Source organism: Sabethes cyaneus, chromosome 3 (genome assembly GCF_943734655.1).
Source record: "Sabethes cyaneus chromosome 3, idSabCyanKW18_F2, whole genome shotgun sequence".
In the NCBI taxonomy this organism is placed as follows: Eukaryota; Metazoa; Arthropoda; class Insecta; order Diptera; family Culicidae; genus Sabethes; species Sabethes cyaneus.
The window spans coordinates 120,332,858-120,359,380 of record NC_071355.1 but is presented as its reverse complement, the minus strand read 5'-3'; the positions used below and the strand labels follow the sequence as shown (position 1 = coordinate 120,359,380).

The 26,523-nt window shown below is 39.9% G+C and overlaps 1 protein-coding gene across 1 annotated transcript; it reads right to left on the bottom strand.

Annotated features, from left to right (window-relative positions):
* Positions 1-16,083: 16,083 nt before the first annotated feature.
* On the bottom strand, positions 16,084-22,952 carry LOC128740078 (uncharacterized). The gene is made up of 3 exons (XM_053835590.1): positions 22,574-22,952; positions 20,102-22,464; positions 16,084-16,143 (listed from the first exon to the last, which is right to left on the bottom strand). The coding sequence occupies exons 1-3, from the start codon at positions 22,950-22,952 to the stop codon at positions 16,084-16,086; spliced, it is 2,802 nt and encodes a 933-aa protein (XP_053691565.1).
* Positions 22,953-26,523: the final 3,571 nt, after the last annotated feature.

Here is a 26,523-nt window from a genome sequence, read left to right as displayed (position 1 = left end):
ACGACGAGCGCGGAATGAGTAGGTCATAATCCTGAGGAGAAAAAAGCGCCAGAAGGAGGACAGGAATCGTGAGGAGAACAGGATCGTGAGGAGCTGGAACAATTATTCCGGGCTAACGGCACGCGCAAGTTTTACGAGAAGGTGAACCAAACATGTGAGGGCTACACACCTAAATCTGACATATGCAGGGATGAAGGAGGGGATCTAATCACAAATGAGCGCGAGGTGGTCGACAGATGGAAGCAGTATTTCGATGAACACCTTAATGGCGATATAGCAATAGGAGATGCAACGGAAGTTGACCTCGAAGTGCCTACAAACGACAACAGCGTGCCGGCTCCCGATCTCGAAGAGAACCGGCAAGAAATTCGTCAGCTGAAGAATAGGACTACCGGTCTGATTAGCGCTTTATACATCGTCAGCTTTGAGCGGCGTATGCTCCTTAATCGAAGCGTTTTGTGGAGGGAAAAGTAGGCTCGATGCTGAGATGCCAGAAGCTATGCAGTCTTTAAAAATTCTATGAAACATTCTTCTCAACAGCAAACTAATTAGCAGAAATCATATTGTACGCAAACTTTTGAAAACCATTAGATAGTAACATGTATTACATCATGTAACTTACATGAATACTTAGCTAAATTAATTAATTAATTAATTGGAAAAAAATTAAATATATTTCTTAAACAAATGGTTTTCTGCATAATAACTTGGCCTTCTTCAAGAGGCGAGTGAACCTTTTAGGATTAAAACTTCTCTAATAAAAAAAATGGCTTGCACCCCCCCCCCCCAAACGAAAATCCTGGCTACGTCTCTGGCGGAGGTGCAAGAGTACGTGAACATATTTTATTTGTGTATTGGTGTGCTAGAAACCGCTTGACGTTAAGCATAGAGAAGTGCAATGTGATTTCGTTTCACCAAAAACGTACGCCCGTTGAATATAGCTACACTATTGCCGACCATCGCCTTCTACGTGTACAGTGCCTAAAGGATCTGGGAGTGCTACTAGACAATGAACTTACATTCAAGAACCACTACGAAAACATCATCTCGAGGGCCAACCGACAGCTGGGATTCATTTTCAAGATTACGGATGAGTTTCGTGACCCACTATGCCTGAAATCGCTGTACTGTTCGCTTGTGAGATCAATCCTCGATACTAGTTCTGTTATGTGGTGCCCATTTCACGCTTATTGGTCACGCAGGATTGAAATGGTACAGAAAAACTTCGTCCGCTGTGCTCTTCGCCATCTTCCATGGAGTGATCCCTCCAATTTGCCGCCGTACGAAAGCCGCTGCCGACTTCTCGGTATTCAGCCATTGGAACTGATGTGAAAGTTTTCGAGAGCAAGAAAATTTTCTATGGTGAATTAGGACCCCTCCCAACCTTAAATAGGAGCCCCCCCTCCTATACAAACGAAATACAAATTTCCTCATAACTCGAGAACTAATCAAGCAAATGGAACCAAATTTGGCACGTGGGTGTTTTTGAAGACAAAAATTTTTCTATGATGAATTGGGACCCCTACCCACTTTAGGAGGGGGGGCTCCTATACAAATGAAATTCAAATTTCCTCATAACTCGAGAACTAATCAAGCAAATAGAACCAAATTTGGCATGTGGAGGTTTCTGGAGGCAAAAATATTTTCTATGGTTCTATGGGAGGGGTCCTACCCAACTTTAAGAGGGGGTGCTTCTACACAAATGAAATACAAATTTCCTCATAATTCGAGAACTAATCAAGCAAATGGAACCATATTTGGCATGTGGGTGTTTTGGAGGCAACCATTTTTGCTATGATGAAATAGGACCCCTTACCTTTTTAAGAGGGGGGGCTCTCATACAAACGAAATACAAATTTCCTCATAACTCTAGAACTAATCAAGCAAATGGAACCAAATTTATCATTTGGGTGTTTTTGTAGGCAAGAATATTTTCTATGGTATACTTTCTATGGATTTCCCCACTTTAAGAGGGGGGGCTCCTATACAAATGAAAAACAAATTTCCTCATAACTCGAGATCTAAACTCATAACTCGAGAACGAACCAAATTTGACATGTAAGTGGTTTTGGACGCAAGATTTTTTTCTATGGTGAATTGAGACCCTTCTCTTCTTTAGAAAGCGAGTTATGGCCCATCTCCCCTTTAAGAGGGTGGGCTTCCATACAAATGAAATGTAAATTTCCTCTTATCTCGAGAACTAATCAATCAAATGGAACCAAATTTGGCATGTGGGAGATTTTGGAGTCTTGAATTTATTTTACGATAGTTGGAGACCTCTCACCCCTGTGGTAGGGGGATATGGACTCTCATACAAATAAAACAGAAATTTTTGCGAAACTCAAAAACTAATCGAACTCGAGAAATTCGAGACTCTTCCATAAAACATTAGTCAATACAAGACCACAAAAACTGTCTATAGTAACACTAGATCATCCAGGACGAGACGGTCGCGAGTGTTGCCGGTGACCCGCCGTCGGAAGCGCCGTCCACTGGGGGGCTTGCAAAACTCGAGATTGTGACAAAGATCATCCGAGATTCATGATTATGTACAACACAGGTTAATTTGTGGCAATACGAAGTTTGTCGGGTCAGCTAGTCTATACCTATAAAGAAGGATTTCTGTCTGTCTGTCTGTCTGTCCGTATGTTCCTTATAGAATCGAAAACTACTGAACCAATCGGCATGAAAATATGCATGTAGAGGTTTTTTGGGGCCAGGAAAGGTTTTAGTGATGGTTATAAACCCCTCCCCCCACTAAGAGGGGGGGCTCCCATACAAATGAAACACAAATATCTGTATAACTCGACAACTAATCAAGCAAATAACAAAATTTGGCATGTGGGTGTTTTCGGTGACATGAATTTATTCTATGGTAAATTGAGACCCCTTCCCTCTTTATAAGGGGAATTATAACTCCTCTCCTCTTTAAAAGGGGGGGCTTCCATACAAATTTCCTCATAACTCGAGAACTAATCAAGCAAATAGAACCAAATTTGGCATGTGAAGATTTTCGAGGGCAAGAATATTTTCTATAGTAAATTAGGACCCCTCCCCACTTTTATTGGGGGGGCTCCTGTACCAAAGAAACACAATTTTCCTCATAACTCGAGAAGTAATTAAGCAAATGGAACTAAATTTGGCATGTGGGTGTTTTTGGAGACAAAAATTTTTTCTATGATGAATTGGGACCCCTCCCCGTTTTAGGAGGGGGGGATCCTATACACATGAAATACAAATTTCCTCATAACTGAAGACCTAATCAAGCAAATGGAACAAAATTTGGCACGTGAAAGTTTTCGAGGGCAAGAATATTTTCTATGGTGAATAAGGACCACTCCCCACTTTAAGAGGGGGGGCCCTATACAAACGAAATACAAATTTCCTCATAACTCGAGAACTACTCAAGCAAATGGAACAAAATTTGGCACGTGGGTGGTTTTGGAGACAAAATTTTTTCTATGATGAATTGGGACCCCTCCCCACTTTAGGAAGGGGGGCTCCTATACAAATGAAATGCAAATTTCCTCATAACTCGAGAATTAATCAAGCAAATGGAACCAAATTTGGCATGTGAAAGTTTTCTAGGGCATGAATATTTTATATGGTGAATTAGAACCCCTCCCCACTTTAGAAGGGGGGGCTCCTATACAAACGAAATACAAATTTCCTCATAACTCGAGAAGTAATCAAGCAAATGGAACCAAATTTGACACGTGGGTGTTTTTGGAGACACAAATTTTTTCTATGATGAACTGGGACCCCTTCTCACTTTAGGAGGGGGGGCTCCTGTACAAATGAAATGCAAATTTCCTCATAACTCGAGAGCTAATCAAGCAAATGAAACCAAATTTGGCATGTGAAAGTTTTCGAGGGCAAGAATATTTTCTATAGTGAATTAGGACCCCTCCTAACTTTAAGAGGGGGCTCCTATACAAACGAAATACAAATTTCCTCATAACTCGAGAACTAATCAAGCAAATGGAACCAAATTTGGCTTGTGGAGGTTTCTGGAGGCAAAAATATTTTCTATGGTGAATTAGGCCCCTCCCAACTTTAAGAGGGGGTGCTTCTACACAAATAAAATACAAATTTCTTCATAATTCAAGAACTAATCAAGCAAATGGAACCATATTTGGCATGTTTGTGTTTTTGGGGGCAACCATTTTTTCTATGATTCTTAAGAGGGGGGCTCTCATACAAACGAAATACAAATTTCCTCATAACTCTAGAACTAATCAAGCAAATGGAACCAAATTTGACATGTAAGTGGTTTTGGACGCAAGATTTTTTTCTATGGTGAATTGAGACCCCTCTCTTCTTTAGAAAGCGAGTTATGGCCCATCTCCCCTTTAAGAGGGTGGGCTTCCATACAAATGAAATGCAAATTTCCTCTTATCTCGAGAACTATTCAATCAAATGGAACCAAATTTGGCATGTGGGAGTTTTAGATGGCAGAAATTTTTTCTATGGTGAATTACGACCCCTTCCCCTTTTAAGAGGGGAGCTCCCATACAAATGAAATTCAAATTTCCTTATAACTTGAGAACTAATCAAGCAAATGGAACCAAATTTGGCATGTGGGAGATTTTGGAGTCTTGAATTTATTTTACGATAGTTAGAGACCTCTCACCCCTGTGGTAGGGGATATGGACTCTCATACAAATAAAACAGAAATTTTTGCGAAACTCAAAAACTAATCAAACTCGAGAAATTCGAGACTCTTCCATAAAACATTAGTCAATACAAGACCACAAAAACTATCTATAGTAACACTAGATCATTCAGGACGAGATGGTCGCGAGTGTTGCGGGTGACCCGCCGTCGGAAGCGCCGCCCACTGGGGGGCTTGCAAAACTCGAGATTGTGACACAGATCATCCGAGATTCATGATTTATGTACAACACAGGTTAATTTGTGGCAATACGAAGTTTGTCGGGTCAGCTAGTAAATAAATAAATAAAACATTCAAAACTGTTCTCGAATAAGAGAGTCGCTGATTTTCCTCGCCTTGAGAATTGCTGGTCACGTCAAATCTCTGGTAATTTTTAAAATAGACATATCTGGAAATAAAAGATTCTCTTGATCTCTCCTCTCTTCCGTTTTTTACGACGATACTAATGCATTTTAGCGCTTTGCATAAATCGGTTGCTGGAGTCACTAGTTAGCTATATGTTTTGAAAATTTTCTTTTCTATGCATTTATGTAGCTGTAAAAAGCAGAAGAAAGGAGACGCGAAGAGAATCTGTCATTTAATATTTAAAGGTGATATCGGTTGAATGAAAGGGATGGTTTTACACTTCAACAAAATTGTTTACGTTCAAGACATCAAATTGGACTAAGTTTAATGTTTAAACGATAACACCGGTTGAAGGAGAGGGGTGGTTTGGCGCTCTGGCATACTTCCCAAGCACAGATATCAAATTGGACCAGGTTTAATCGCGTTCGTAAGGAATTTTGTTGGGACGAGGAGACTTTGTCACTCTTTCTGGCGTATTTCTTAAGCACAGATATCATCAGATTGGTCTAGGTTCAATCGTCGCAAAGAATCTTCAACCTGTTGGGACGGGGAGATTTTGTTACTTTTTTTCTAAAAATACGTTGCAACCGATCACGAAGCGAGGATTGTCAGTTGGACAATGTTTTATTATTTTCGATTTTTCAATAATGCGTACTTTGAAATCAACAGATGGGTTGATGCGTAGAAGATTCTCCGATCGATTGGTGCAAAATTATTTAAAATCGATCGGGAAACCGCTAAGCTATCAGCGCTCAAAGCCTATCATTTTTCGTGACGTTCGCATTTTTCGATTTTTCGGAATGACACCTTATCCCAAACCTTGCCGTAAGACGTAGTCCTACGTCAAAAAATTCATCCAGTTCCAATTGAACAAACAAATTCGGCATAAAAGTAAAGCAAGATTCATCGAATGAATGCATGCAAGTTACCTATTGAAAGACATCCATTCGTTCAGTTCATGTTTACCAGCTTGATAGATTGCGTGCAATGAACATTATTGTGTGCAATCTTCCTGGCATAACTGATATCGTTCAGATTCATGAATAGGTATATTCACCGATCTGCAACCTTTCCACGCCGGTAGCAGTCAACCATGTTTATCTTCAATTAAAATCGCTGGAGGCAAAGTTTAAGCCTGAGATTTGTCATTTAACTATTTCACGTCGAAATATTCTTCTATTTTCAGTATATATTTTTATTTGATCAATTACAATTACAGGCTATCGCAGCAAATTTATAACCCTGACGAACATAACGCACTCAACAGTGTAGCATGTACTACGCAGAAGAAAGTTAAACGACTAGCAAACTGTGGTCGTACTGATAATTCATCAAGTCGTAAAATTGCCAGACTAAATTTGTAAGTATATTGTTTAATAACTTTTGGTAGCTAATCTTTTAAGAAATATTACTTAAGTCCATTGGAACCAAACAAATCAAACGAAGAGAATTCATCAGCAGATGGAGCATGCGAAATGCGCAGTCCTCGTATTAAAGCACTTTTGAATCGCCAATACTCGGATGATGTTATCAAGGTACGTAGAATTATATTAGAGTATACCAAGGCAAATGGGAGCTAAGAAACTCATAGTTAAGTTTTATTCGACTACCGTCATCCGGGGATACTTGCAACACCGGGGTTACTTGCAACACTTTGGCGTATCGCGCTTTTGACAGCTCTAACGCATTTGTTTGTTAACATAACCATTTGTACCCAATGCCATTTTAAGGAAGGGATGTTTACCTATTGTTTAGTTAAGTTTAATCCATTACATCATTGTTTTGCTTGTTTTTATACGATTGGAAAGTAATTTCACTTTCAGAGTAGGAAAAATGGATGTGCAAAGTTCCGTCAGTTCATTGACATGGAATTATTTTTTATTATTTGGTTTCTGTACACAATAAGTGCATCATAAAAGCTAACAAATAGCAACTTTGAGCTTTATTTATATTTTGAACTTGGAGAAGAAACGATGAATTCGTGTTGTTACTTCCAATATGGCGCGGCTTGCAGCACTTGTAAAAATGAAAATTGTCGTAATAGACAGTATGTACAAGTAAGTTTGCATCTGTACGATGTTATTTTGTCTACCATCATCTCCAGAAAAATTAAAATTGTGAAAAATTCCACGTGCCTTGAAACGGCAACTTGGAGTTCGCCGACATGCTGCATTTTAACCGAATATCTTTAAAAAAGCGATAGACGAAATTGGGAAACAAAAAACGCCGCCAGTATCTCTTGTTTTACTACAAATACATTCAAAATATCTCAAAATAGTCATCCGCGGTTTGAAATCAGATATAAAATCATAAGAAATGCAAAATCAGAAAAGTGTTGCAAGTAATCCCGTTTACTGGGTAACTTGCAACACCCCTATTTTCGGTTCATTCTGCAGATTCATTTAGTTTATATTTTTTCTCATAATCATAAATTAAAAGTATTCACCACTATACAAGTTTTGGCTACTTACAGTTGGACCTAAACACTGTACTTCGCAAGTTATACCAAGTCAAAGTTCAAAAGTGTTGCAAGTATCCCCGGATGACGGTATGTAGTTTACAATCACAGACAAACAGACAAGACTCCTGAGTTCCATTGTCCGTGCAGAAATCACTCATTTCGCAACATGGCCACACAGCAGCATGAACCCCCCGTTCGTTTGACCGTTTTTAATCGGAACACTTTTTAATTTGAACCCCGCTGGTTTGCACGACATGCAAATTAAAAATGGTTAAACCCGTTTTAATCCACCTAGTGGTGAAAGGAACCTTTGTTATACGGTCTTACTTGCTATTTGAGATAGAAATCGACACGTCTTTGGAACATAATTCATCTATTGGTTAACGTTGCGTAGTGCGATGGTTTACATAAAATTTTTGAAAATTGAATAAGTTCACAAAATTTGAACATAATAGGAACACTTTGAAATTTTAATAGTTCCTTTTTTCATGAAATTGCTGAGTAAGAATAAGTAAGTTGTTATTAATCTGAGTAAGTGCAAATAAAAGTAAGTTGTAAGAGGAAATCTTATTCTTTAACACATACATAGCCTAGTAAAGGTCTAGTTTATAGATTTTTGAACTATGCATAATTTCCTGTAATGCCATTCTATTTGATTCACATCAATAGAGTTTTCTTGAATAATTTTCATCAATTTTTATTAACCTTCGGTTACTCACGGTATTGTATTTTGTACAACACGTGTAGGTATTCCTACGCCATATTGTTATAAAGTTACAAATAGTTAAACACTAACGTATGTTCTTCAATAAACTTATTATGAGCAAAATGTCATAATTATTGAATGCATTCATAATTTAAATTCTTGGGAAAATAGATCAGCATAAACCGCCATCACAGAAACGAAGCAATCAGCATGTGAAGTGTACCAGAATTTTGCCCCAACTGGAATTTTCTCTTGTTTCTTCATATGGAAAAATGGTGTCTGTATGCAGCAAAACTATCAGCAAATGTAAAATGTTTAAAATGTATCCGTCTGCTGGTAGTCGAGTAATTCGGAGTCAAAATTAGGGTATTTTTTATAATCAAAATTCCACAGATCCTAAACAAGCAAACATAGAGGTGGTATACTATTTTCAACAAAGTTGCAACAATTACAAAAAGAGCAAAAATAGCAAAACTTATTTTACAAATTCATGTACAATAAATAAGATTTTTCTATCTTCGCCAGGGCTCTACAACGTCACCTTCAATTGCATAGCGTCACTCATAAATGAAGCAGTGAAGCTTCGGTTTCTACATAAGCAACACCGCTTCAGTTTCAAACTAGCTTCAGTTAGGGTCAGCGAAACGGGTTTCACTTCGTCATGACGATCAGTTTCAACTCTTCATTAGTACTTTTCTATCAAATATTCAGAAAAAGACCAGCAACTATGAATGCAAATGAATTGAATTTGAGTAACAATTCCTACAATGCAACGCATATTAAAGTTTACCTTGTTAATGTCAACAAACCGTGCCTGACTTTCTGCCGTTGTCAATTGAAAGAGCCACCAACTTCAACTGAAGCTTGCTGAAGTTCAGTTCAACAAACGAAGCAAGTCACTTCATGTATGCAGCGAAGGTAAGGAAAAGTCAGTTTCATTTATTTGTTTCGACGATTGCGGGTCCTGATGTTCGCTGCAGAGATAGAAGGTTATTGTCTTTAGCAAAATTTCTTGTAATATTGCTCTATAACTTTGCAGAACACATCAATGTGTTATATTGACACTGAAGAATTTTTTTTTATTTCACTTTTAGGGGGATTAATCAAAATTTAAATCCACCACACGATAGAGCTTTCAATTTCTAGAAAATCTTGCAAAGGTTCGATAAACCTAAAATCAAGTTTTCTCAATCAAAACTCTAGTGCGCACGTTTTCTTTGGTTTGGGGCTATTGTGCGCGCGAGTAACTGTGTTACAAAAGTTGCGCGAGTGTTCGAGGAGTAATAGCTTTTGACCGGTAAAACCAATTCTTATGAAATTTTGCATACATATTCGTAGTGTCAAAACCTCTCGTTTGATATTAAAATAATTGAAATTAGGTAAATTATCTTAGTTAAACCCGTTATAAATTATTGTTAATTTTGGTCGGGTGTATACGGTTGCTTATAACTTTCAAATTAAACGTCCAATCAAAAAATCATTCAATTGTGATCTATTAGGCTATATTACCTTTCAAATGAGACTAATAGCGCATAAATCGGTTCGGCCATCTCTGAGAAACAGGCGATGATTATTACCTTTTCAAAACAGGTTTTTTAAGCATAACTTTTAAACTACTTGTTTGTTTTCAATAAAAAATTCCTGAACAATTTAACTTTAACAAGAGCTTTTATTTGATACTAAGATCGTTGAAATCGATCATGTAGTTCCGGAGAAACTCATGTCACGTAGTTTTCACATTTTTACCTTTGTCATACTATAACAAAGGTTTAAAAATTGGTCGAAAAACACGAAAAAAAAACTTTTAGATTTATCGAACTTTTGCAAGTTTTTTGAAATTGAAAGCTCTATCGTCTGGTATAATTTAAATTTTGATTAATACCCCTTAAATTATTTTTCTTCAGTTTCAATATAACACATTTATATTTTATAACTATTGCAAGAGTTTCTTGAAATCGAAAGCTCTATCGTCTGGTATAATTTAAATTTTGATTAATCCCCCTTAAATTATTTTTCTTCAGTTTCAATATAACACATTTATATTTTAGAGCATATTATTACAAGAAATTTTGCTGAAGACAGCAACCTTCAGCGAAGGTAGAAAAACCTTATTTATTGTATATGAATTTGTAAAATCAGTTTTTCTATTTTAGTTCTTTTTGGAATCGTTGTATGACTTGTGCATGTATTACAAAGTTGTACTGTAGAACTTTATAAAAAATACCCAAATTTTGACTCCGAATTACTTGACTACCAACAGACGGATACATTTTACATTTGCTGATAGTTTAGCTGCAGAAAAACACCATTTTTCCATATGAAGTAACAAGAGAAAATTCCGGTTGGAGTCAATTGCGGTACACCTCACATGTTGCTTGGTTCATTTATGTGATGTCGGTTTATGTTGATCTATTTTCCTAACAATTCAAAGTATTAATGCATTGAATAGTTATGACATTTTGCTTATAATAAGTTTATTGAAGAATATTCGTTAGTTAAACAACGATTTGTAACTTTATTACAATATGGCATTCAAAAACTTACACGTGTTGCACAAAATACCGAAGGTTAATAAAAATTCTCGGGTAAATTTTCAAATAGACCTAAGTGACAATAAGAGCTTCTCTTCGCGGCTCCTCTCTCTTTCGCTTTTTACGGCGATCCTAATGCATTTTAACACATCAGCTTTGCATAAAACGGTTGCCGGAGTCACTAGTTAGCTAAATGTTTTGAAAATTTGCTTTTCTATGCATTTATGTAGCCGTGAAAGACGGAAGAGAGGAGACGCGAAGAGAATCTCTCATTGTCACTTAGGTCTATTTGAAAATTTACCCGAGAATTGATGAAATTTATTCAAGAAAACTTTATTGATGTTGTTGGTCCCTGGTCCTGACCAACACGCAGTGAGACCGAAAGATGGAAAGTGGACTGTATCGATAAATTGGCGGTTCCTGCCAATGGATGGTTGACGCCACGACCGACGGTAGTGTCTGATCCAATTCTGTTCGGATCGATGGCCGCTGTGCCGCGGTGAATAATGATTTACGCCACTTGTAACTAATACCACTATTAACGCAAAAACGCCGTTTATTTAAGTAATTAACTTGATATAGTAATGTATTTTAATTATTTAGGAATTTTAACTATTATTTATTAAACTTAGGTATTTTAATTAGCTTGTAGGATTTTAATTAGCTTTAGGTATAAATTAGCTTGTAAGTATAAATTTTCCTGCGGACTCCTGGCGACCGCTTTGATCGGTAATCGAAATGAAACTGCCAGTGGTACTGATCCCAATGTAGGTCACTGGCGGGTAAATGACGAATGCGATGATTTTTTATCCTGAGAGGATCTCCACGGCTCTCTTGGCTGCTATCAGTAGTTATCGATTGATCGATACGCCACCGATAGACCTGCGCTGATAACGGATCACCACCACTTATCCACAGTGGCTTCGGTCGATGCCAATACGATGATGACGATGATATTAATCGGATATGTTTATCTGCTGCAGCTGCCGGAACCGTGTACTGCTTACTTTCGGATAGTAGAAATTTAGTGGACTGCTTGCTTTCGGATAGTAGCCAGGGATGAAGCGTGGGGTGGGTTCTGTTGATATCCAACATCCTCACCCACCCGGAAATAACTGGATTTCTGAAAATAAATAAGAAAAGGCTCCTCCTCGACTGGGATGGGATGGATGGTTAAGAGACTCGGTTCGCTCGATCAGTCCCTTCGTCGTTTTCGGCGAACTCTGCTGTTGGCAAGATGCATATTTTTTCCACAGGCCGAGTTAGAGTGCCTGCTGCGGTTCTCAATGTAACTACGCGTACAGTACCATCTTGTCCTGGATGAACCTCTTGAATCCTGCCCATCTTCCAACGTAGAGGGGGTGAATTGTCGTCCTTGACGACTACTAGTCTACCAACTTCAACAGTAACGGGTGGACGCCAACGTTTAACTCTCGCCTGCAGTTGGGATAAATATTCCGTTCTCCATCTTGTCCAAAAGCATTGGAGATTTTTCTGTACTAGTTGCCACTGTTTCAGACGGTTTGTAGGGATATCCTGGTAATTGTAATCCGGAAGTGCTCGAAGTGAGGAGCCAACCAGAAAGTGTCCTGGTGTTAGCGGCTGTAAATCACCTGGATCTTCAGAGATAGACGTGATTGGCTGGGAGTTTAGACATCCCTCAACTTGAACGAGCAACGTGCTCATATCCTCCAGTGTGGCTGGATTCTCACCAAGGACTCTCAGGATGTGATGCTTGGCTGAACGAACCGCAGCCTCCCATAGCCCACCGAAGTGCGGCGGGCTGAAATGCCATTGAATTCCCTCTTCCGCACAGTAGTGTGATACCTTGTCGTGATGATCTCTGCTCCTCAACAGCTGCATCAGCTCTTGGAGTTTATTTTTCGCCCCGACAAAATTTGTGCCATTATCGGAATACAAATCCGAGCATAATCCCCTTCGTGATACAAACCGGCGTAGGGCTTGCAAAAACCTCTCCGTCGATAAATCCGACACCAGCTCCATGTGAACTGCCTTTGTGCAGAAGCACACAAAAATAGAAACGTAAGCCTTCACTGCTGGGCGGGATTAAACGTAAGTACACTGGGCCAAAATAATCAACACCAGTTTGTGAAAACGGGCGGGCCACATTTACTCGTGCTGCTGGAAGATCCCCCATGAATTGTTGTACTGTGGTTGGCCTTGCTCGAAAACACCGCTGACACTTATGAACAGTTCGCCTAGCTGCATCCCTTCCTCGTAATGGCCAAAAGCGTAGTCTCACTACACTCAGAAGCAATTAGGGTCCTGCGTGCAGCATTCGTTCATGGTAGTGCAGAAAAATTAATTTTGTTAGATGATGGCGTGCTGGTAACACCATAGGATGTTTTCTATCCAAAGATTCCTGAGCGTTCTGTAGTCGGCCACCAACTCTCATGAGATCGTCTTGAGAAATTTTGGGATTAAACCAACGCAGTGGAGACTGCCTTGAGACTGTTTCGTTTTTCGAAAGCGCATCCCATTCCTTAAGAAAAGATTCCCTTTGAACTCGCCTAATAAGTAATTGCTCTGACTCCTGCAGCTCTTTTGTAGTAAGAAAATCAGATAATCGTTTTTCCCCATTTTTGCGAAGCAATTTTATAACTCGCAGTAAGATTGCCGTAGATCTTATTAGTTTTGGAAATGAAGAAAATTTGCCGAGATACCAATCAGTAAATTCTGCCGCCTGAGAAGATGTTGCGGCAGCTGTTCTGTGTCGTCTATCCTCCTCCCCTTCGCAACCAACTCCATTGGTCGCGGTTTTTGGCCAACGATCACGGTTTTCAGTTAGCCATGATGGTCCGTGCCACCAAAAATCATTATGAATAAAGTCCTGTGGGTTTACACCTCTCGAGATCAAATCTGCTGGATTTTGAGATCCGGGAACGTGCCTCCACGTGTTGACCGTCGTAAGTGTTTGAATTTTAGCCACCCTGTTTGCAATAAACGTACTCCATGTTGAGGGAATTGCTTGGATCCAGCGCAGCACACATGTAGAATCGGTCCAAAAGAATGTTGGTACCTCCATTTTCACTGACTGCTTAACCTTAGTGTACAGCTTAGCGACCAGCTCTGCCTTACAGAGCTCTAACCTCGGTATGGTCATACATTTTAACGGTGCAACCTTAGACCTTGATGTTAGTAATTGAACAGACACGTTGCCATTAAGGTCCAGACTCCGAATATATACAAGGCCCCCATATGCCTTCTCCGAGACATCGCAGAAGCAGTGAATTTCTACCGTCACAGCTTCCGGAAGAATAATGCAACGTTTGATGCGAATCCCATTCAGCAAAGGTAATTGAGAGTAAAAGTTCCGCCAATTCTCACCCACCGTTTGAGGTAATGGTTTGTCCCAGTCTAATCTGCTTCCATCCTCGGATTGCAGTGTCCACAGTAGTTGCATAAAAATTTTAGCCGTCGTAATAACAGCTCCGATGAGGCCCAATGGATCAAAGAGCGTAGCTATGATAGAAAGTATGCGACGTTTACTAAGCGTTTCGTACGTTTCCAGTGGTGGAATGTTGAACTGAAACTTAAAAACGTCTGTGTTTGGCATCCAGGTTAATCCCAGCGTTTTTATGGCTGGATCTGGATCTAAATTAATTCTTTTTTTCTGGCAGCACGGTTACCGTTGATACGCGCCTTTCAAAGGCTCTAGTTTTTTTCAAAAAAAATAATTGTTTTTTGAATAGTGGGTTCATACAAGTAGTATAGTGGTGATATTTTAGTGGTAAACCTTCTATATCTCATGAAGTGTAGTGTTTCTAGTGCATATAAGTAACAAAATCTTAAATGAAACGAATGCTCTTTGTGGGATTATTGTGTCTATAGTCACACAAAAAAACCTTATCGCCTTGCAGCAGTGGTTGTGCTTACTTTGTACTAAAAATAAAATTACAGTGTGTTAGAATATACCTGCTATTGTGCTAGAAAGGGACTGTTGATCATCAGTTGCGAACTATATTGCAGAAGCTTTCAGGCTAATGTGCTTTAGTAATACCGTCGATCACTCAGTTGGTGTACCGTGGTTGCATATTTACTGTAGTGTCGCTCCTCTGTAGAGCAACATCTTTGTATACAGCTATACACCCAATAGTTTGGATGCAATTTGAAACTGTTCTGTCTGAGTAGAGCTTTTGCGAGAGTGGTGAATGAATTGAGTGTACCTATGTATGTAACTGATGGTTGAGTAAGCGTGAGTGGTGCTCTCTTTCTCGATCAGGCGAACTCGTTTTATACACGGCTATACATCAAATAGTTCGAGTATAATTTCGTGCGTTTGTGTGGAAAACACAGCTTTGGCACGAGTAGTGTGAATGAGTACTGAGGTGCTTTAGTAGCATTATTCGGCACGCTCTTCCTTACGACAGCTTCTGCAGTGTCTATATTTGCAACGGTGTTCTGGCGGTTGCACACAGCTATACATCTAATAGTTCGGGTGCAATCCGTCTACTACCATTGCCGATACAGCCTGAGCAAAACCTGCTAAAGTGATTTGCGTACCCGATTTCTGTCGCTCAGCACACGCAGCAAAGTGCTACTAGGTGACCATCTGTATGTTGCGCTCTCTGTGGACTTCTAGCTGTGTGCGGCTATACACCCTATAGATCGAATGCAAGCTGTGCAAGCCCTAGATAGAACGACACGATAGTTAAGGAAGTAACGTATGCCTGAATGTTTTGATTATTACAGCAACAACGTAGAGCGCTGAATCGCAGCCTGCATGGCTTGATAGTACGGAGATTGTAAGTTTAAACAGATGTTTAACGCACAAGGTATGTTTTTTTTCTCTTGTTATTCACGCATTTCTACTGCAATGGCACTTTTCACCGAGTAGACAGAGTATGCCCCACAAACAGCATCCGTATTTCGCGCTAACGCACTCATTTACAATCGAAATCATGCTATACTGCTGTACGAATCTGCTCGTTCATTGATCGATTTAGCTTAATCTGTCTTTTTATGCTACTGGTTTATTCATATACATTTTTTTTTCTCATACTTTTGGATGATGATGGCTGAAGAAGAAATTTATTGCGTGGAGTGTAAAAGGCAGGAGGTTGATCCTAATAAAGTTTTGACATGTTTGTATTGCTTTTCTAGTGCACATTTCAAATGCCGCAATATAATTGGTAATGCAGTTAGACGTATGAAAGAATCACCCTATTTTTGCTCGGCGGATTGTTCAGTTACGTACCAACGAATTATGGAAATGAAGCACAACAATCAGTCCATGGTTTCGGCACTTGCCACTGAACTGAAAAATGCTGTAGCTTTCGAAATGGAAGGGATTAGAAAAGAGGTGAAACTTATCACGTCCGCAATTGAAGCCTCTCAGGAATTTTTATCTTCCAAGTTTGATGATATCGTAGCCGATTTTTCGGAACTGAGGGCTGAGAATGAGCTGTTGAAACATGAGGTAAATGCGCTTAAAAAATCAAATTCAACACTCACTGACGTCGTCCGCAAACTCGAATCAAACGTCGATAAAACCAATAAATTGGCTACTTGTAACAACGTAATGCTGTTTGGCGTCCCATCTGCGCCCAATGAAAATACCTCCGAGCTTGTGCAAAAAACTTTGACTTTTCTTGGTGCGTCGACAGTTACTGATTCAATAGCATCTTCCAATAGAATCTTTACAAGTATCAAATCTGGAAATCCTTTAGTCCCGATCAGAATTGTTTTTAAAAATGCAGAAGCTAAAGAAGAGGTACTTAGTAAAAAAAAGGCTATAGGGCAGTTACTTTCTACATCGATTGACCCTTCACTTTTACTGAATGGGAAAGCTAGCACTATTTCGATTCGCGACGAACTAACTCCGCTTTCGTTAGAAATCATAAAAGAACTTCGGCAATCACAAGAAAAACTTAACATAAAATATATTTGGACTGGTAAAGGTGGGATGGTATTTGCAAAAAAGGATGATGGTGCGAAATCTGAGATGATAAGAAACCGAGCTGACCTAGAAAATTTTATGGCACGCCAGATAAATCTCTCTGTTTTGTCTCCCTCTCCGAAAAGGAAAAAAAGTACAACTGACAAAAACCAAAAGAAGAAAAAATAGGATACGTTTTAATTGCTTACAAGTTTGTTGAATAATAACAGCTAAATGGCCACTACACAAATACAAAATCACATTCATGAGTGCATTGATGATTTCAAGATCCAGTATCAAAATATGAATGGTAGAAGTTTACGGATTCTTCAATGGAATATTCGCGGGATGAATGTAATTGAAAAATTCGATAATATATTGTATCTCCTGAACTGCTGTGATGTAATAATTGATGTCATTGTAATTGGTGAGACGTGGATAAAGGCAGATAGCACTTCAACTTTTGAGATTCCCGGTTACTGTTCTACATTCTCATGCAGGGACTCGTCTCACGGAGGGTTGGCGTTATATGTAAACAATAAAATAGTGCATAACATCAAAAACAATCTAGTTTCTGATGGATTACACTCCATTCACGTTGAGCTAACTGTTAACGGGTTTTGTTATGATGTTATTGGTATCTACCGCCCCCCTTCCTTTGATTTTCACAAGTTTCATGACATCTTAGAAGAGTGGTTGCACAGTTCAAAAAAGAGTATTCCATGCTTCGTTGTAGGTGACGTTAACGTTCCTGTCAACCTAATCAACAATAATGTCGTGGTTAAATATAAGAACTTATTAGAATCATATGGCTTTATATGTTCCAATACAATCCCAACTCGGCCAGCCAGCAATAACATTCTCGATCATGTAGTCTGTAAGATAAATGACGCCTTTTGCCTACGTAATGATACAATCGCTACCGATATAAGCGATCATTCGCAAATTTTAACCACCATACGTCTTACTGGCAGAAAGCAAAGGCAGGTTCTTACTAAAAAAGTTGTAGATAATATGAGGCTTGCTAGCATGTTTAATGAATATATAAATAGTATCGGATCTGTGAATGACGTTGAAAATTGCTTTTTTGAAATAATCACAAAATACAACCAGTTGCTTGCCTTGTGCACAAAAACGTTTGAAATTGAAATGACAGCTAAAAATGATTATTGCCCATGGATGACGTTCGAATTATGGAAGCTCATGAAGATTAAAATCAAGTATCTAAAGAAAGTTAAAAAACATCCTTACGATGCTAGTCTACGAACTATGCTTAATCATATTACAAGAAAAGTAGATATGACAAAAAAACAGAATAAGAAATCTTATTACGAAAAGCTTTTGAGTACTACTTGCCATTCAAAGCTCTGGAAAAATATTAATGTGATATTTGGGCGTTGCAAAGCAAAAGAACAAATAAACCTAATTGAAAACGGGAACAGAGTTTCTGATGCGCAACACGTCTGCGAAATTTTTAACAAATATTTTTCGAGTATTGGTGCGAATCTCGCAAGCAAAATATGTCCAACGAACGCTAGCCCTACTAGTAATATCAGATGTGTCTCGAACACAATCTTTTTACGCCCAGCAAGCACAAATGAAGTCATTGCCCTAATTAAAGAGCTAGATACAAATAAGAGCTGTGGACCAGATAACATAACAGCAAGAATAGTTAAAAATAATCCTCAGGCCTTTGCTTCAATTTTAAGTCAAGCTTTCAATAAAATTATTGCCACTGGAGAATATCCTAACTGTTTAAAAACTGCAAGGGTAGTGCCAATCTTTAAAACGGGTAATCCCTTGGATGCGTGCAACTATCGTCCAATCTCTACATTATCTGTCTTCAACAAGATCTTAGAAAAATTGCTCGTTTCTCGGCTATTAGACTTTTTCAATGCAAATAATGCTCTTTACAAATTTCAATACGGCTTCAGAAAGCAATGCAGTACTATGACCGCCATAACAGAGCTAGTAGACGGCATAATCAATGAAATTGAGTCAAAAAAACTTGTTGGAGGATTATTTCTCGATCTCAAAAAAGCATTTGATACGCTTAATCATAATATCTTACTACAGAAGCTAGAATTATATGGTATAAGAGGAGTCGCAAATAACATTATCCGCAGTTATTTAACCAATAGGACACAATTTGTGACAATTGGTGATGCACGCAGCTCACTCCAGAAAATTGATGTTGGTGTGCCGCAAGGTAGCAATATTGGTCCGTTATTATTTCTAAGCTACATCAACGACATTGGAAATTTAAATCTGAGAGGGATACCAAGGTTATTCGCGGATGACACGGCATTGTTTTACCCTTGCACTGACATTGGCAGTGTGATATCAGCAATGGAACAGGATTTAAAAATTCTGTCACAATATTTTGACGCGAATTTGCTTTCGCTTAACCTGGCAAAAACCAAATATATGGTATTCCATCCACCTAGGAAAAAACCAACCGGTCATTTAAACCTGTGTGTTAATGAAACACTGATAGAAAAAGTGGATAATTTTAAATACCTGGGTATTTATCTTGACTCTACGTTGTCTTGGGATCAGCAAATTAGGCATTTGCAGCAGAAGATCTCATCTTTGTCTGGTGCCATGAGGAAAGTGAGTTGCTTCGTTCCTAGAAAGGCACTGTTACAGTTTTACTATGGTTGCATCCATTCCCAAATCCAATACTTAGCAATAGCTTGGGGTCATGCCTGTAAATCAAAACTCAAAAAGATTCAAGTCTTGCAAAACAGATGCTTGAAAACCATATTTAAACTGCCAATACTCTATCCAACTGTCCAACTGTACTTCAATAATAGCCACACTATATTACCTGTCCTCGCCTTACGTGATATGCAGACTGTTATTCATATTCACAAAGTCTTGCACCAACCAGATTACCACCATAATATGACTTTAAATGTTGGCAATAGATTGCAAAATACTCGTCGAGCAAATTTCATACAGCGTAGCAGAGCCACCACAAATCTAGGCCAGACGCGAATTTCATTTTTCGGTCCCTCAACTTATAACACCTTACCTGATGAATTCAAACAGATCACCAGCATCAATGTCTTTAAATGTAATGTGAAAAAATACCTCAAAACTAATATAAGTAATTATATAATCTAACCGTATCAACCTACCGTATGTAAATTAAAACAATATTAACATTTTTTTGTTGATTAAAACCAGTAGCCTAGTTTATTTTTGTTTTTAGTTTAATGTTAAGCTTATTTTTTATTTTTGAGCCCCTTAAAAGGAATCATAAATTCCACTGGGTGCTCATTGTGTAATAAATTAGTAATTATACCTCTTTTGTAAATACCTCAGCTATAAATTTGTGTTTAGTTTGTTCGCTGTCCAGTTTTTTCCTACTAGCTGAGGTCTGTAAGTGTCCGATACCAGGGAGCTCTCTGTGTGAGCTTTTTGGTAACGGGGGTGTGTGGAGGGTTAATAAAAAAAAAAAAAAAAAAATTCCACCGACATCAATCGCCAGATTCTCGCTCGGAATACCTCGTAACACCTCTGCGCAGTTCGATGCCCACTTGCGCAATCGAAATCCACCACTATTCATAATTTCATCCAGTTGCAATCTCAGCTGTAGAGCTTCTGCACTGTCGTTAGATCCTGTGATGACATCATCCATATATGTGTCTTCGGTGATGGCCCTTGCTGCCAAAGCAAAATGTTCCCCTTCATCTAATGCCAGCTGCTGCAAGACGCGTGTCGCAAGAAACGGAGCGGGTTTAGTACCGTACGTCACTGTATTTAGTTCGTAGGTCGCCACCTCCTCAGTAGGCGACGAGCGCCAAAGAATACACTGTAGCGGCCTATCGTTTGGGTCGATCACAATCTGCCGAAACATTTTTTCAACGTCGGCTACCAGCATAATTTGCTTGGTCCTACAGCGTAATATAATTGACCGTAACTCCTCCTGGATCACCGGTCCCGTCAACAATACGTCGTTCAGCGAAATTCCCGTTGATGTCTTACAAGACGCGTCGAAGACAACGCGCACCTTTGTGGTCGTACTGGCCTCCTTAACAACCGGATGATGCGGTAAGTAGCATCGGCCTACTACTGCTCGTTGGTCTTCCTCAACCAAGCGCATATGCCCCAAATCTAGATATTCGCTCATGAACGCCTTATACTGGTCAAGCAAGCCTGAGTTCCTTGCCAACCTCCTTTCCGTTGCGTGGAGACGTCGTAGTGCAATGTTTTTCGACTCGCCCAACCGCGATATGGCCCCCTCGGCCATAGGTAATGCAACAGTGTATCGTCCATCAGGTCCCCGTTGTACGGTCTGCGTAAACAGTTTCTCACACCGCTCTTCCTCCGGTGAATAAGATTTTTTGATATCGACCTCTTCACATGCCCAAAATCTAGCAACCAATTCATCCAACCTGTCCTCGGTCATATGACAGCTGATATGAGGTGATTGCTTATGAGATGATAATCCGCCGCAGACCACCCATCCGAATACCGACTCGTTAAGCGATGGCATCTGCTCTCCCAAAATGAGCTTCCGACCAGACACGAAGAAATCAAAAAATGCTTCGATACCAAGTACTATGTCTACTCCCATAGACACCGAGAATGAAGGGTCAGCTAACTGGATATCATTTTGTATGGTCCATCCTTTCGTATTAATTGAAGTTGTCGGTAAATGAACTGTCACCTTGGGTAAAACCAGAAAGTTCAATTCCCGTGAAAACCTTGATACTCTAGAGCGTATTGTAGCTTGAACCCGTTGTTTAACCTTTGCAGATGCCTGTCCTATACCAAGGACTGAAATATGTACCTTTTGCCGATCCACCTTTAATCGTTGGCTCAAATGCTCCGAAATGAAATTGCTTTCAGAGCCCGAGTCGAGAAGCGCGCGAGCTGGTATTTGATTTCCCTCATCATCCTCGACGAGAACCACAGCAGTGGCCAATAAGACTTGCGATGTGAGCTGCATAGCGGAATTCGAGACCGATATGTTGGTAGCCGCCAGGTTGTCAACCTGTGATGAATTTGATGACGTCGGTAGATGATAAGTTGAGGTCGCACCGGAGTTTTCACCGCTAGCAGGTGGCGGCCTAGGTCTACTATCCCTTTCCTGCTTAAAGCATACCATCGTGTGGTGACGTGCCTTGCATATTCGACAAGAATATTTAGCCTGGCAATCCTTTGCCTGGTGACCCAGTCTAAAGCAATTACGACAGAGAGTGTGAGTACGAACGAAACCATCACGCTCCGTTAAGGAGATCCGTTGGAATTTTCCGCATTGAAATAGAAAATGATTTGCCGAACACGCCATGCAGCGTCCCCCAGACGATTGCACCGTGTTATAGCTAGTTTTTACCGCCGAAACTTTCTGCTTTTGCGGTAGTGGTTGGTATTGCACCCTTGCTTCCATCGCCCTTGATGGTAAGCATTCCAGAACTTGGATCCGTCGATGGAGAAATTCCAATAACTCCTTAACCGTATCAGTTTCCTGTGTAGACGAAAACTCTTCCCAACTTCTGCGAGTTGACGGATCCAATCGCATTGTGAGGAAATTCGTAAGAAGAAGATCCTTATAATCACCCGGCTGCACTATCTGATGCAGAGTCTGCACGACTCTCTCGAAGCTCTCCAGTAGAGAATGAAGTTCATTGGCGGATTCCTTTAAAACGGTTGGCAACTGGAACAACGACTGAACCTGTCGCTTTTTCAATTGCTTGCTGTTGTCATACCTTTTGAGCAACGTATTCCATGCGATTGTGTAGTTTGCTCGCGTTATTTGCAGCGGGTCGATTAAACTCTTTGGCTCACCCTGAAGGCAGCCCTTGAGGTAGTGAAACTTTTCAACATCCGGGAGTTCTGAAATGGATGAGAGATGTGAAAAGATCACGAAAACTTAGCCACTCATCGATGTTCCCGTCGAACGACTGCAGCTTTATTTGCGGAAGGCGAACATGATCGAGCGAACCTTGCATCGAAATATCACCACCGTGGATAGATTGTTCCAACGTCGGAGAGGGTTGTTGTTGCTTTACCCATTCCAGAAGAAACGCCTTGGCACGATAGTAGGAATTACTAAACTCTCGTCTCTCCTTATCATAGGCAGCCTCGCTATCGGCTGGTAAATCATCGTGTGCCTTGACGTCGACGAGGGTTTCTCCGAACCTTTCCCACAGTTCGTCGAGTTTTTGTAGACGTATTTCAACTTCCGACGTTGTACTTCGCTCTGGGAAATGGTCTACAAATTCCACGATATCACCAAAGGATGTTTGAATGCCCTTCAAGCGTGTTGTCAACACCTTCAGTGACGGTGTCTTCTTAGTAGATGATGCGGCAGCAGGCGCCATGGTAAACGTTTATTATAGACGAAGAGAGTAATTTGTGTAGTATTCCGCGGACCAATCCTAGCTTCGCCAGGCATATACTAATTTGTATTTTACCTGACAGAAAAATTAGCTGCACTCCAAATAATAGAAAAATTGGCCGGGTTGTTCGCAGTCCACAGCATATAATAATGCTGACACGAAGTACTCTCAGTATTTGAATGAAAACGGGAAATCGAGATACGGGAGCAAGACTGTAGTATCACTTGTAATCCGGGCCACTTCTGGCCGTTTACTGTTGAATCTCACCTTGAGAAACAACCAGATGCACCAATGCCACAAAATTGTTCGCAAATCAGCGAAAATATCGCTCGTAGAAATTTGTACCCCACTAGTAGCCTCAGTGGGTGATTAACGTTGATGATGAAATACAGGTGCACGTTCGAGGAGGATAATTTATTAAAATAGTGAAGAATCTGAGCCTAGCTTCGGCTAACATATACCAGTCACTAGTCACTAACCTGGAAAACCTTTAACGGCGCTTCCTCCTCTCGTAACGTGATCTGAGATAGTAGTTCCTGATTAGGAACGGATCGAAGAAATATGTTCACAGTAGTAAACGGCAATCCTTAATTGGTAATCCTGAGTTTCGTTCCGATCAACGGCAAGGGTCCCTTTAGCATTCACCGATGTCCTAGGTGTTTGGTTCCAATAGTGTCGCTCGATGTCACACGATGTCGATGCAATGATGTTCGAAAAGGCGTGTCAGTATTGCATAAATTGCCCGCTTCGGCTGGACATATAGTAGTGGATCAACTCACCTGAGAAAAATCCCTCGGCGCCAATGTCCAGCTCGATTGCGATGGTGGATGGTAAGCGTGGATAACTTTAGTGATGGCGGAACAACCTTCGTTCCCCAATAGAACAATTAGTCCATAGAATGACATCCCGTAAATGATGCGTCTATAGAATTGCACCCCATGCAATGGCGGTTGGTGGCGTCACCTTTGATGGGCCGGATCAATCCTTTTGATCCGGTTCGAAGGACCACTATGTTGGCCCCTGGTCCTGACCAACACGCAGTGAGACCGAAAGATGGAAAGTGGACTGTATCGATAAATTGGCGGTTCCTGCCAATGGATGGTTGACGCCACGACCGACGGTAGTGTCTGATCCAATTCTGTTCGGATCGATGGCCGCTGTGCCGCGGTGAATAATGATTTACGCCACTTGTAACTAATACCACTATTAACGCAAAAACGCCGTTTATTTAAGTAATTAACTTGATATAGTAATGTATTTTAATTATTTAGGAATTTTAACTATTATTTATTAAACTTAGGTATTTTAATTAGCTTGTAGGATTTTAATTAGCTTTAGGTATAAATTAGCTTGTATGGCGACATCCATTTAGTACGTCACGCAAATTTTGACCAAAATCAACCCCCCATCCCCCCCTTGTCACATTTCGTCACACATTCGTGACCCCCCCTGAGAAAGTACGTCACGTCACGGCAATCCCCCCCCCCCCTTCACAACAAAAAAATTAAATATTCATTCCAACCTTTTTATTTAAAGCTATCAAATGAATTTCAGCAAATAAAAAAAGGAAAATTTTCGAGCTTCGAGTCATCGATTCACGGATTTTGAAGATGATCTTCAATTGCTGCAATCGGATATGCTTCAGAAGTCGCTGATGTGCCGTCGATTAATGTTTAGCGCATATCTAGCCCTTTACATTCATCCACTCAAATTCGTCTGATCTAGTTGAAAGAATCAGGACTTCCAGCTGACGTCTTGCAGCAACACGCCTTGGAAGAACTTTTCTGAGGGACTTTGTCATTTTGTGTATTTCTTCAATCGTGTAATCATTCAACACTACCTTAGATGCGAAATTTAATCCGCAAGTGGCTTAAACCCTATCCTTCAGAGAGCTTTTGAGTGAGGGGCAGTATAAATTATACCGAAAAACCTTAAAAGCAGCCGTGGAACTTCGGTATGAGTTTTTGTTCATCGATTGAGTTCAGCACGAATATCAAGGGAAAACATTGCCGTGGGTCTCTGGTAGCATCCCGTAACCCTTCAGGAGTTTGTGCGACTGCTATTTGCGGTTGCAAAAATCTTTTAGGCAGGACGGTACTCAAGCAGCTCTTCAGCGGTGTACTGCGTATTCTGTAAAGCCTTAATGGAGAGTTCATACTACATAGAATAAATGAGTCCTGTTCACACATATATGTTCAAAAAAGTGTTCATTCAAAAAATTTAACTAATTGTTTTAAAATCTATCAGTACGTTAATTTTATAGAAGCCTTCAATAGTTGTATCTTCAAATGAAGGCTAAATTATAATTTCCCGAATAAATTTTCCATTTGATTTTTTTTTCATGTGACGTCACATAACTTCATACCCCCCCTCCCCCCTACGTCACAAATCGTCACGATTAGGTCAACCCCCCCTCCCCCCTATATGCGTGACGTACTTTATGGATGCCCCCTATGTATAAATTTTCCTGCGGACTCCTGGCGACCGCTATCAGTAGTTATCGATTGATCGATACGCCACCGATAGACCTGCGCTGATAACGGCTCACCACCACTTATCCACAGCGGCTTCGGTCGATGCCAATACGATGATGACGATGATATTAATCGGATATGTTTATCTGCTGCAGCTTTCGGATAGTAGAAATTTAGTGGACTGCTTGCTTTCGGATAGTAGCCAGGGATGAAGCGTGGGGTGGGTTCTGTTGATATCCAACAGATGTGAATCAAATAGAATGGCATTACAAGAAATTATGCGTAGTTCAAAAACCTATAAATTAGACTTTTACTACGCAATGTATATCTTAAAGAATAGTATTTCCCCTTACAACTTACTTTTACTTGCACTTACTCACATTAATAACAACTAACTACGCAATTTCATGAAAAAAGGATCTATCAAAATTTATAAGTGCTCCTATTTTGTTCAAATTTTATAAACTTATTCAATTTCCAAAAATTTTATGAAAACCAACGCACTACGCAACGTTAACCAATAGATGAATTATGTTCCGAAGACGTGTCGATTTCTATCTTAAATAGCAAGTAAGACCGTATAACAAAGGTTCCTTTCACCACTAGGTGGATTAAATCAGTTTTTTTTTGTTAGATTATAGTCACTTTAACAGCTTATGTCATTCGTGACTTCTGCGGGGTTGGGATTTGAACCCGTGAATGCTAACCACTACGCCGGGACTGACCCACCCCCCCCCCCTCTTTAGTTGTTTTGAGTGTAATATGTGTATACAGGGTGTTAGGTTCCCTATCTGGGATATTTTTACCACAGATAGAGGAACCCTAGACAAGAAAAAAAACTCTATGAAACATGGGGTCGCAAATTGCTGGTTTTTTTTCCGTGTTGGGTATTTTTATCACTGCGACCATTTGTTTGATCTATTGTGATATATTCCCCGTTTTATTATAGCTATGTTGTCAAGATGACGCACCACTAGCAGAAGTGATTGTCATTGTTTGACTAATAGCATTTGTCCAGCCCGGTGATGCACTTCGGATGAAGTGCACTACTGCGCTGGGAGTTGTTCTCCAAATATCAG

Excerpts from the sequence above, each read along its gene's own strand:
- LOC128740078 (XM_053835590.1), bottom strand. The coding sequence starts at position 22,952 with ATGGCGCCTGCTGCCGCATCATCTACTAAGAAGACACCGTCACTGAAG. Across the intron at positions 22,465-22,573 it reads TGGTGATATTTCGATGCAAG|AACTCCCGGATGTTGAAAAG; the intron begins GTTCGCTCGATC and ends CATCCATTTCAG. Across the intron at positions 16,144-20,101 it reads GCGAGAATCTGGCGATTGAT|CTCATTCTCAGCCCTCAGTT; the intron begins GTCGGTGGAATT and ends ATGTTTCAACAG.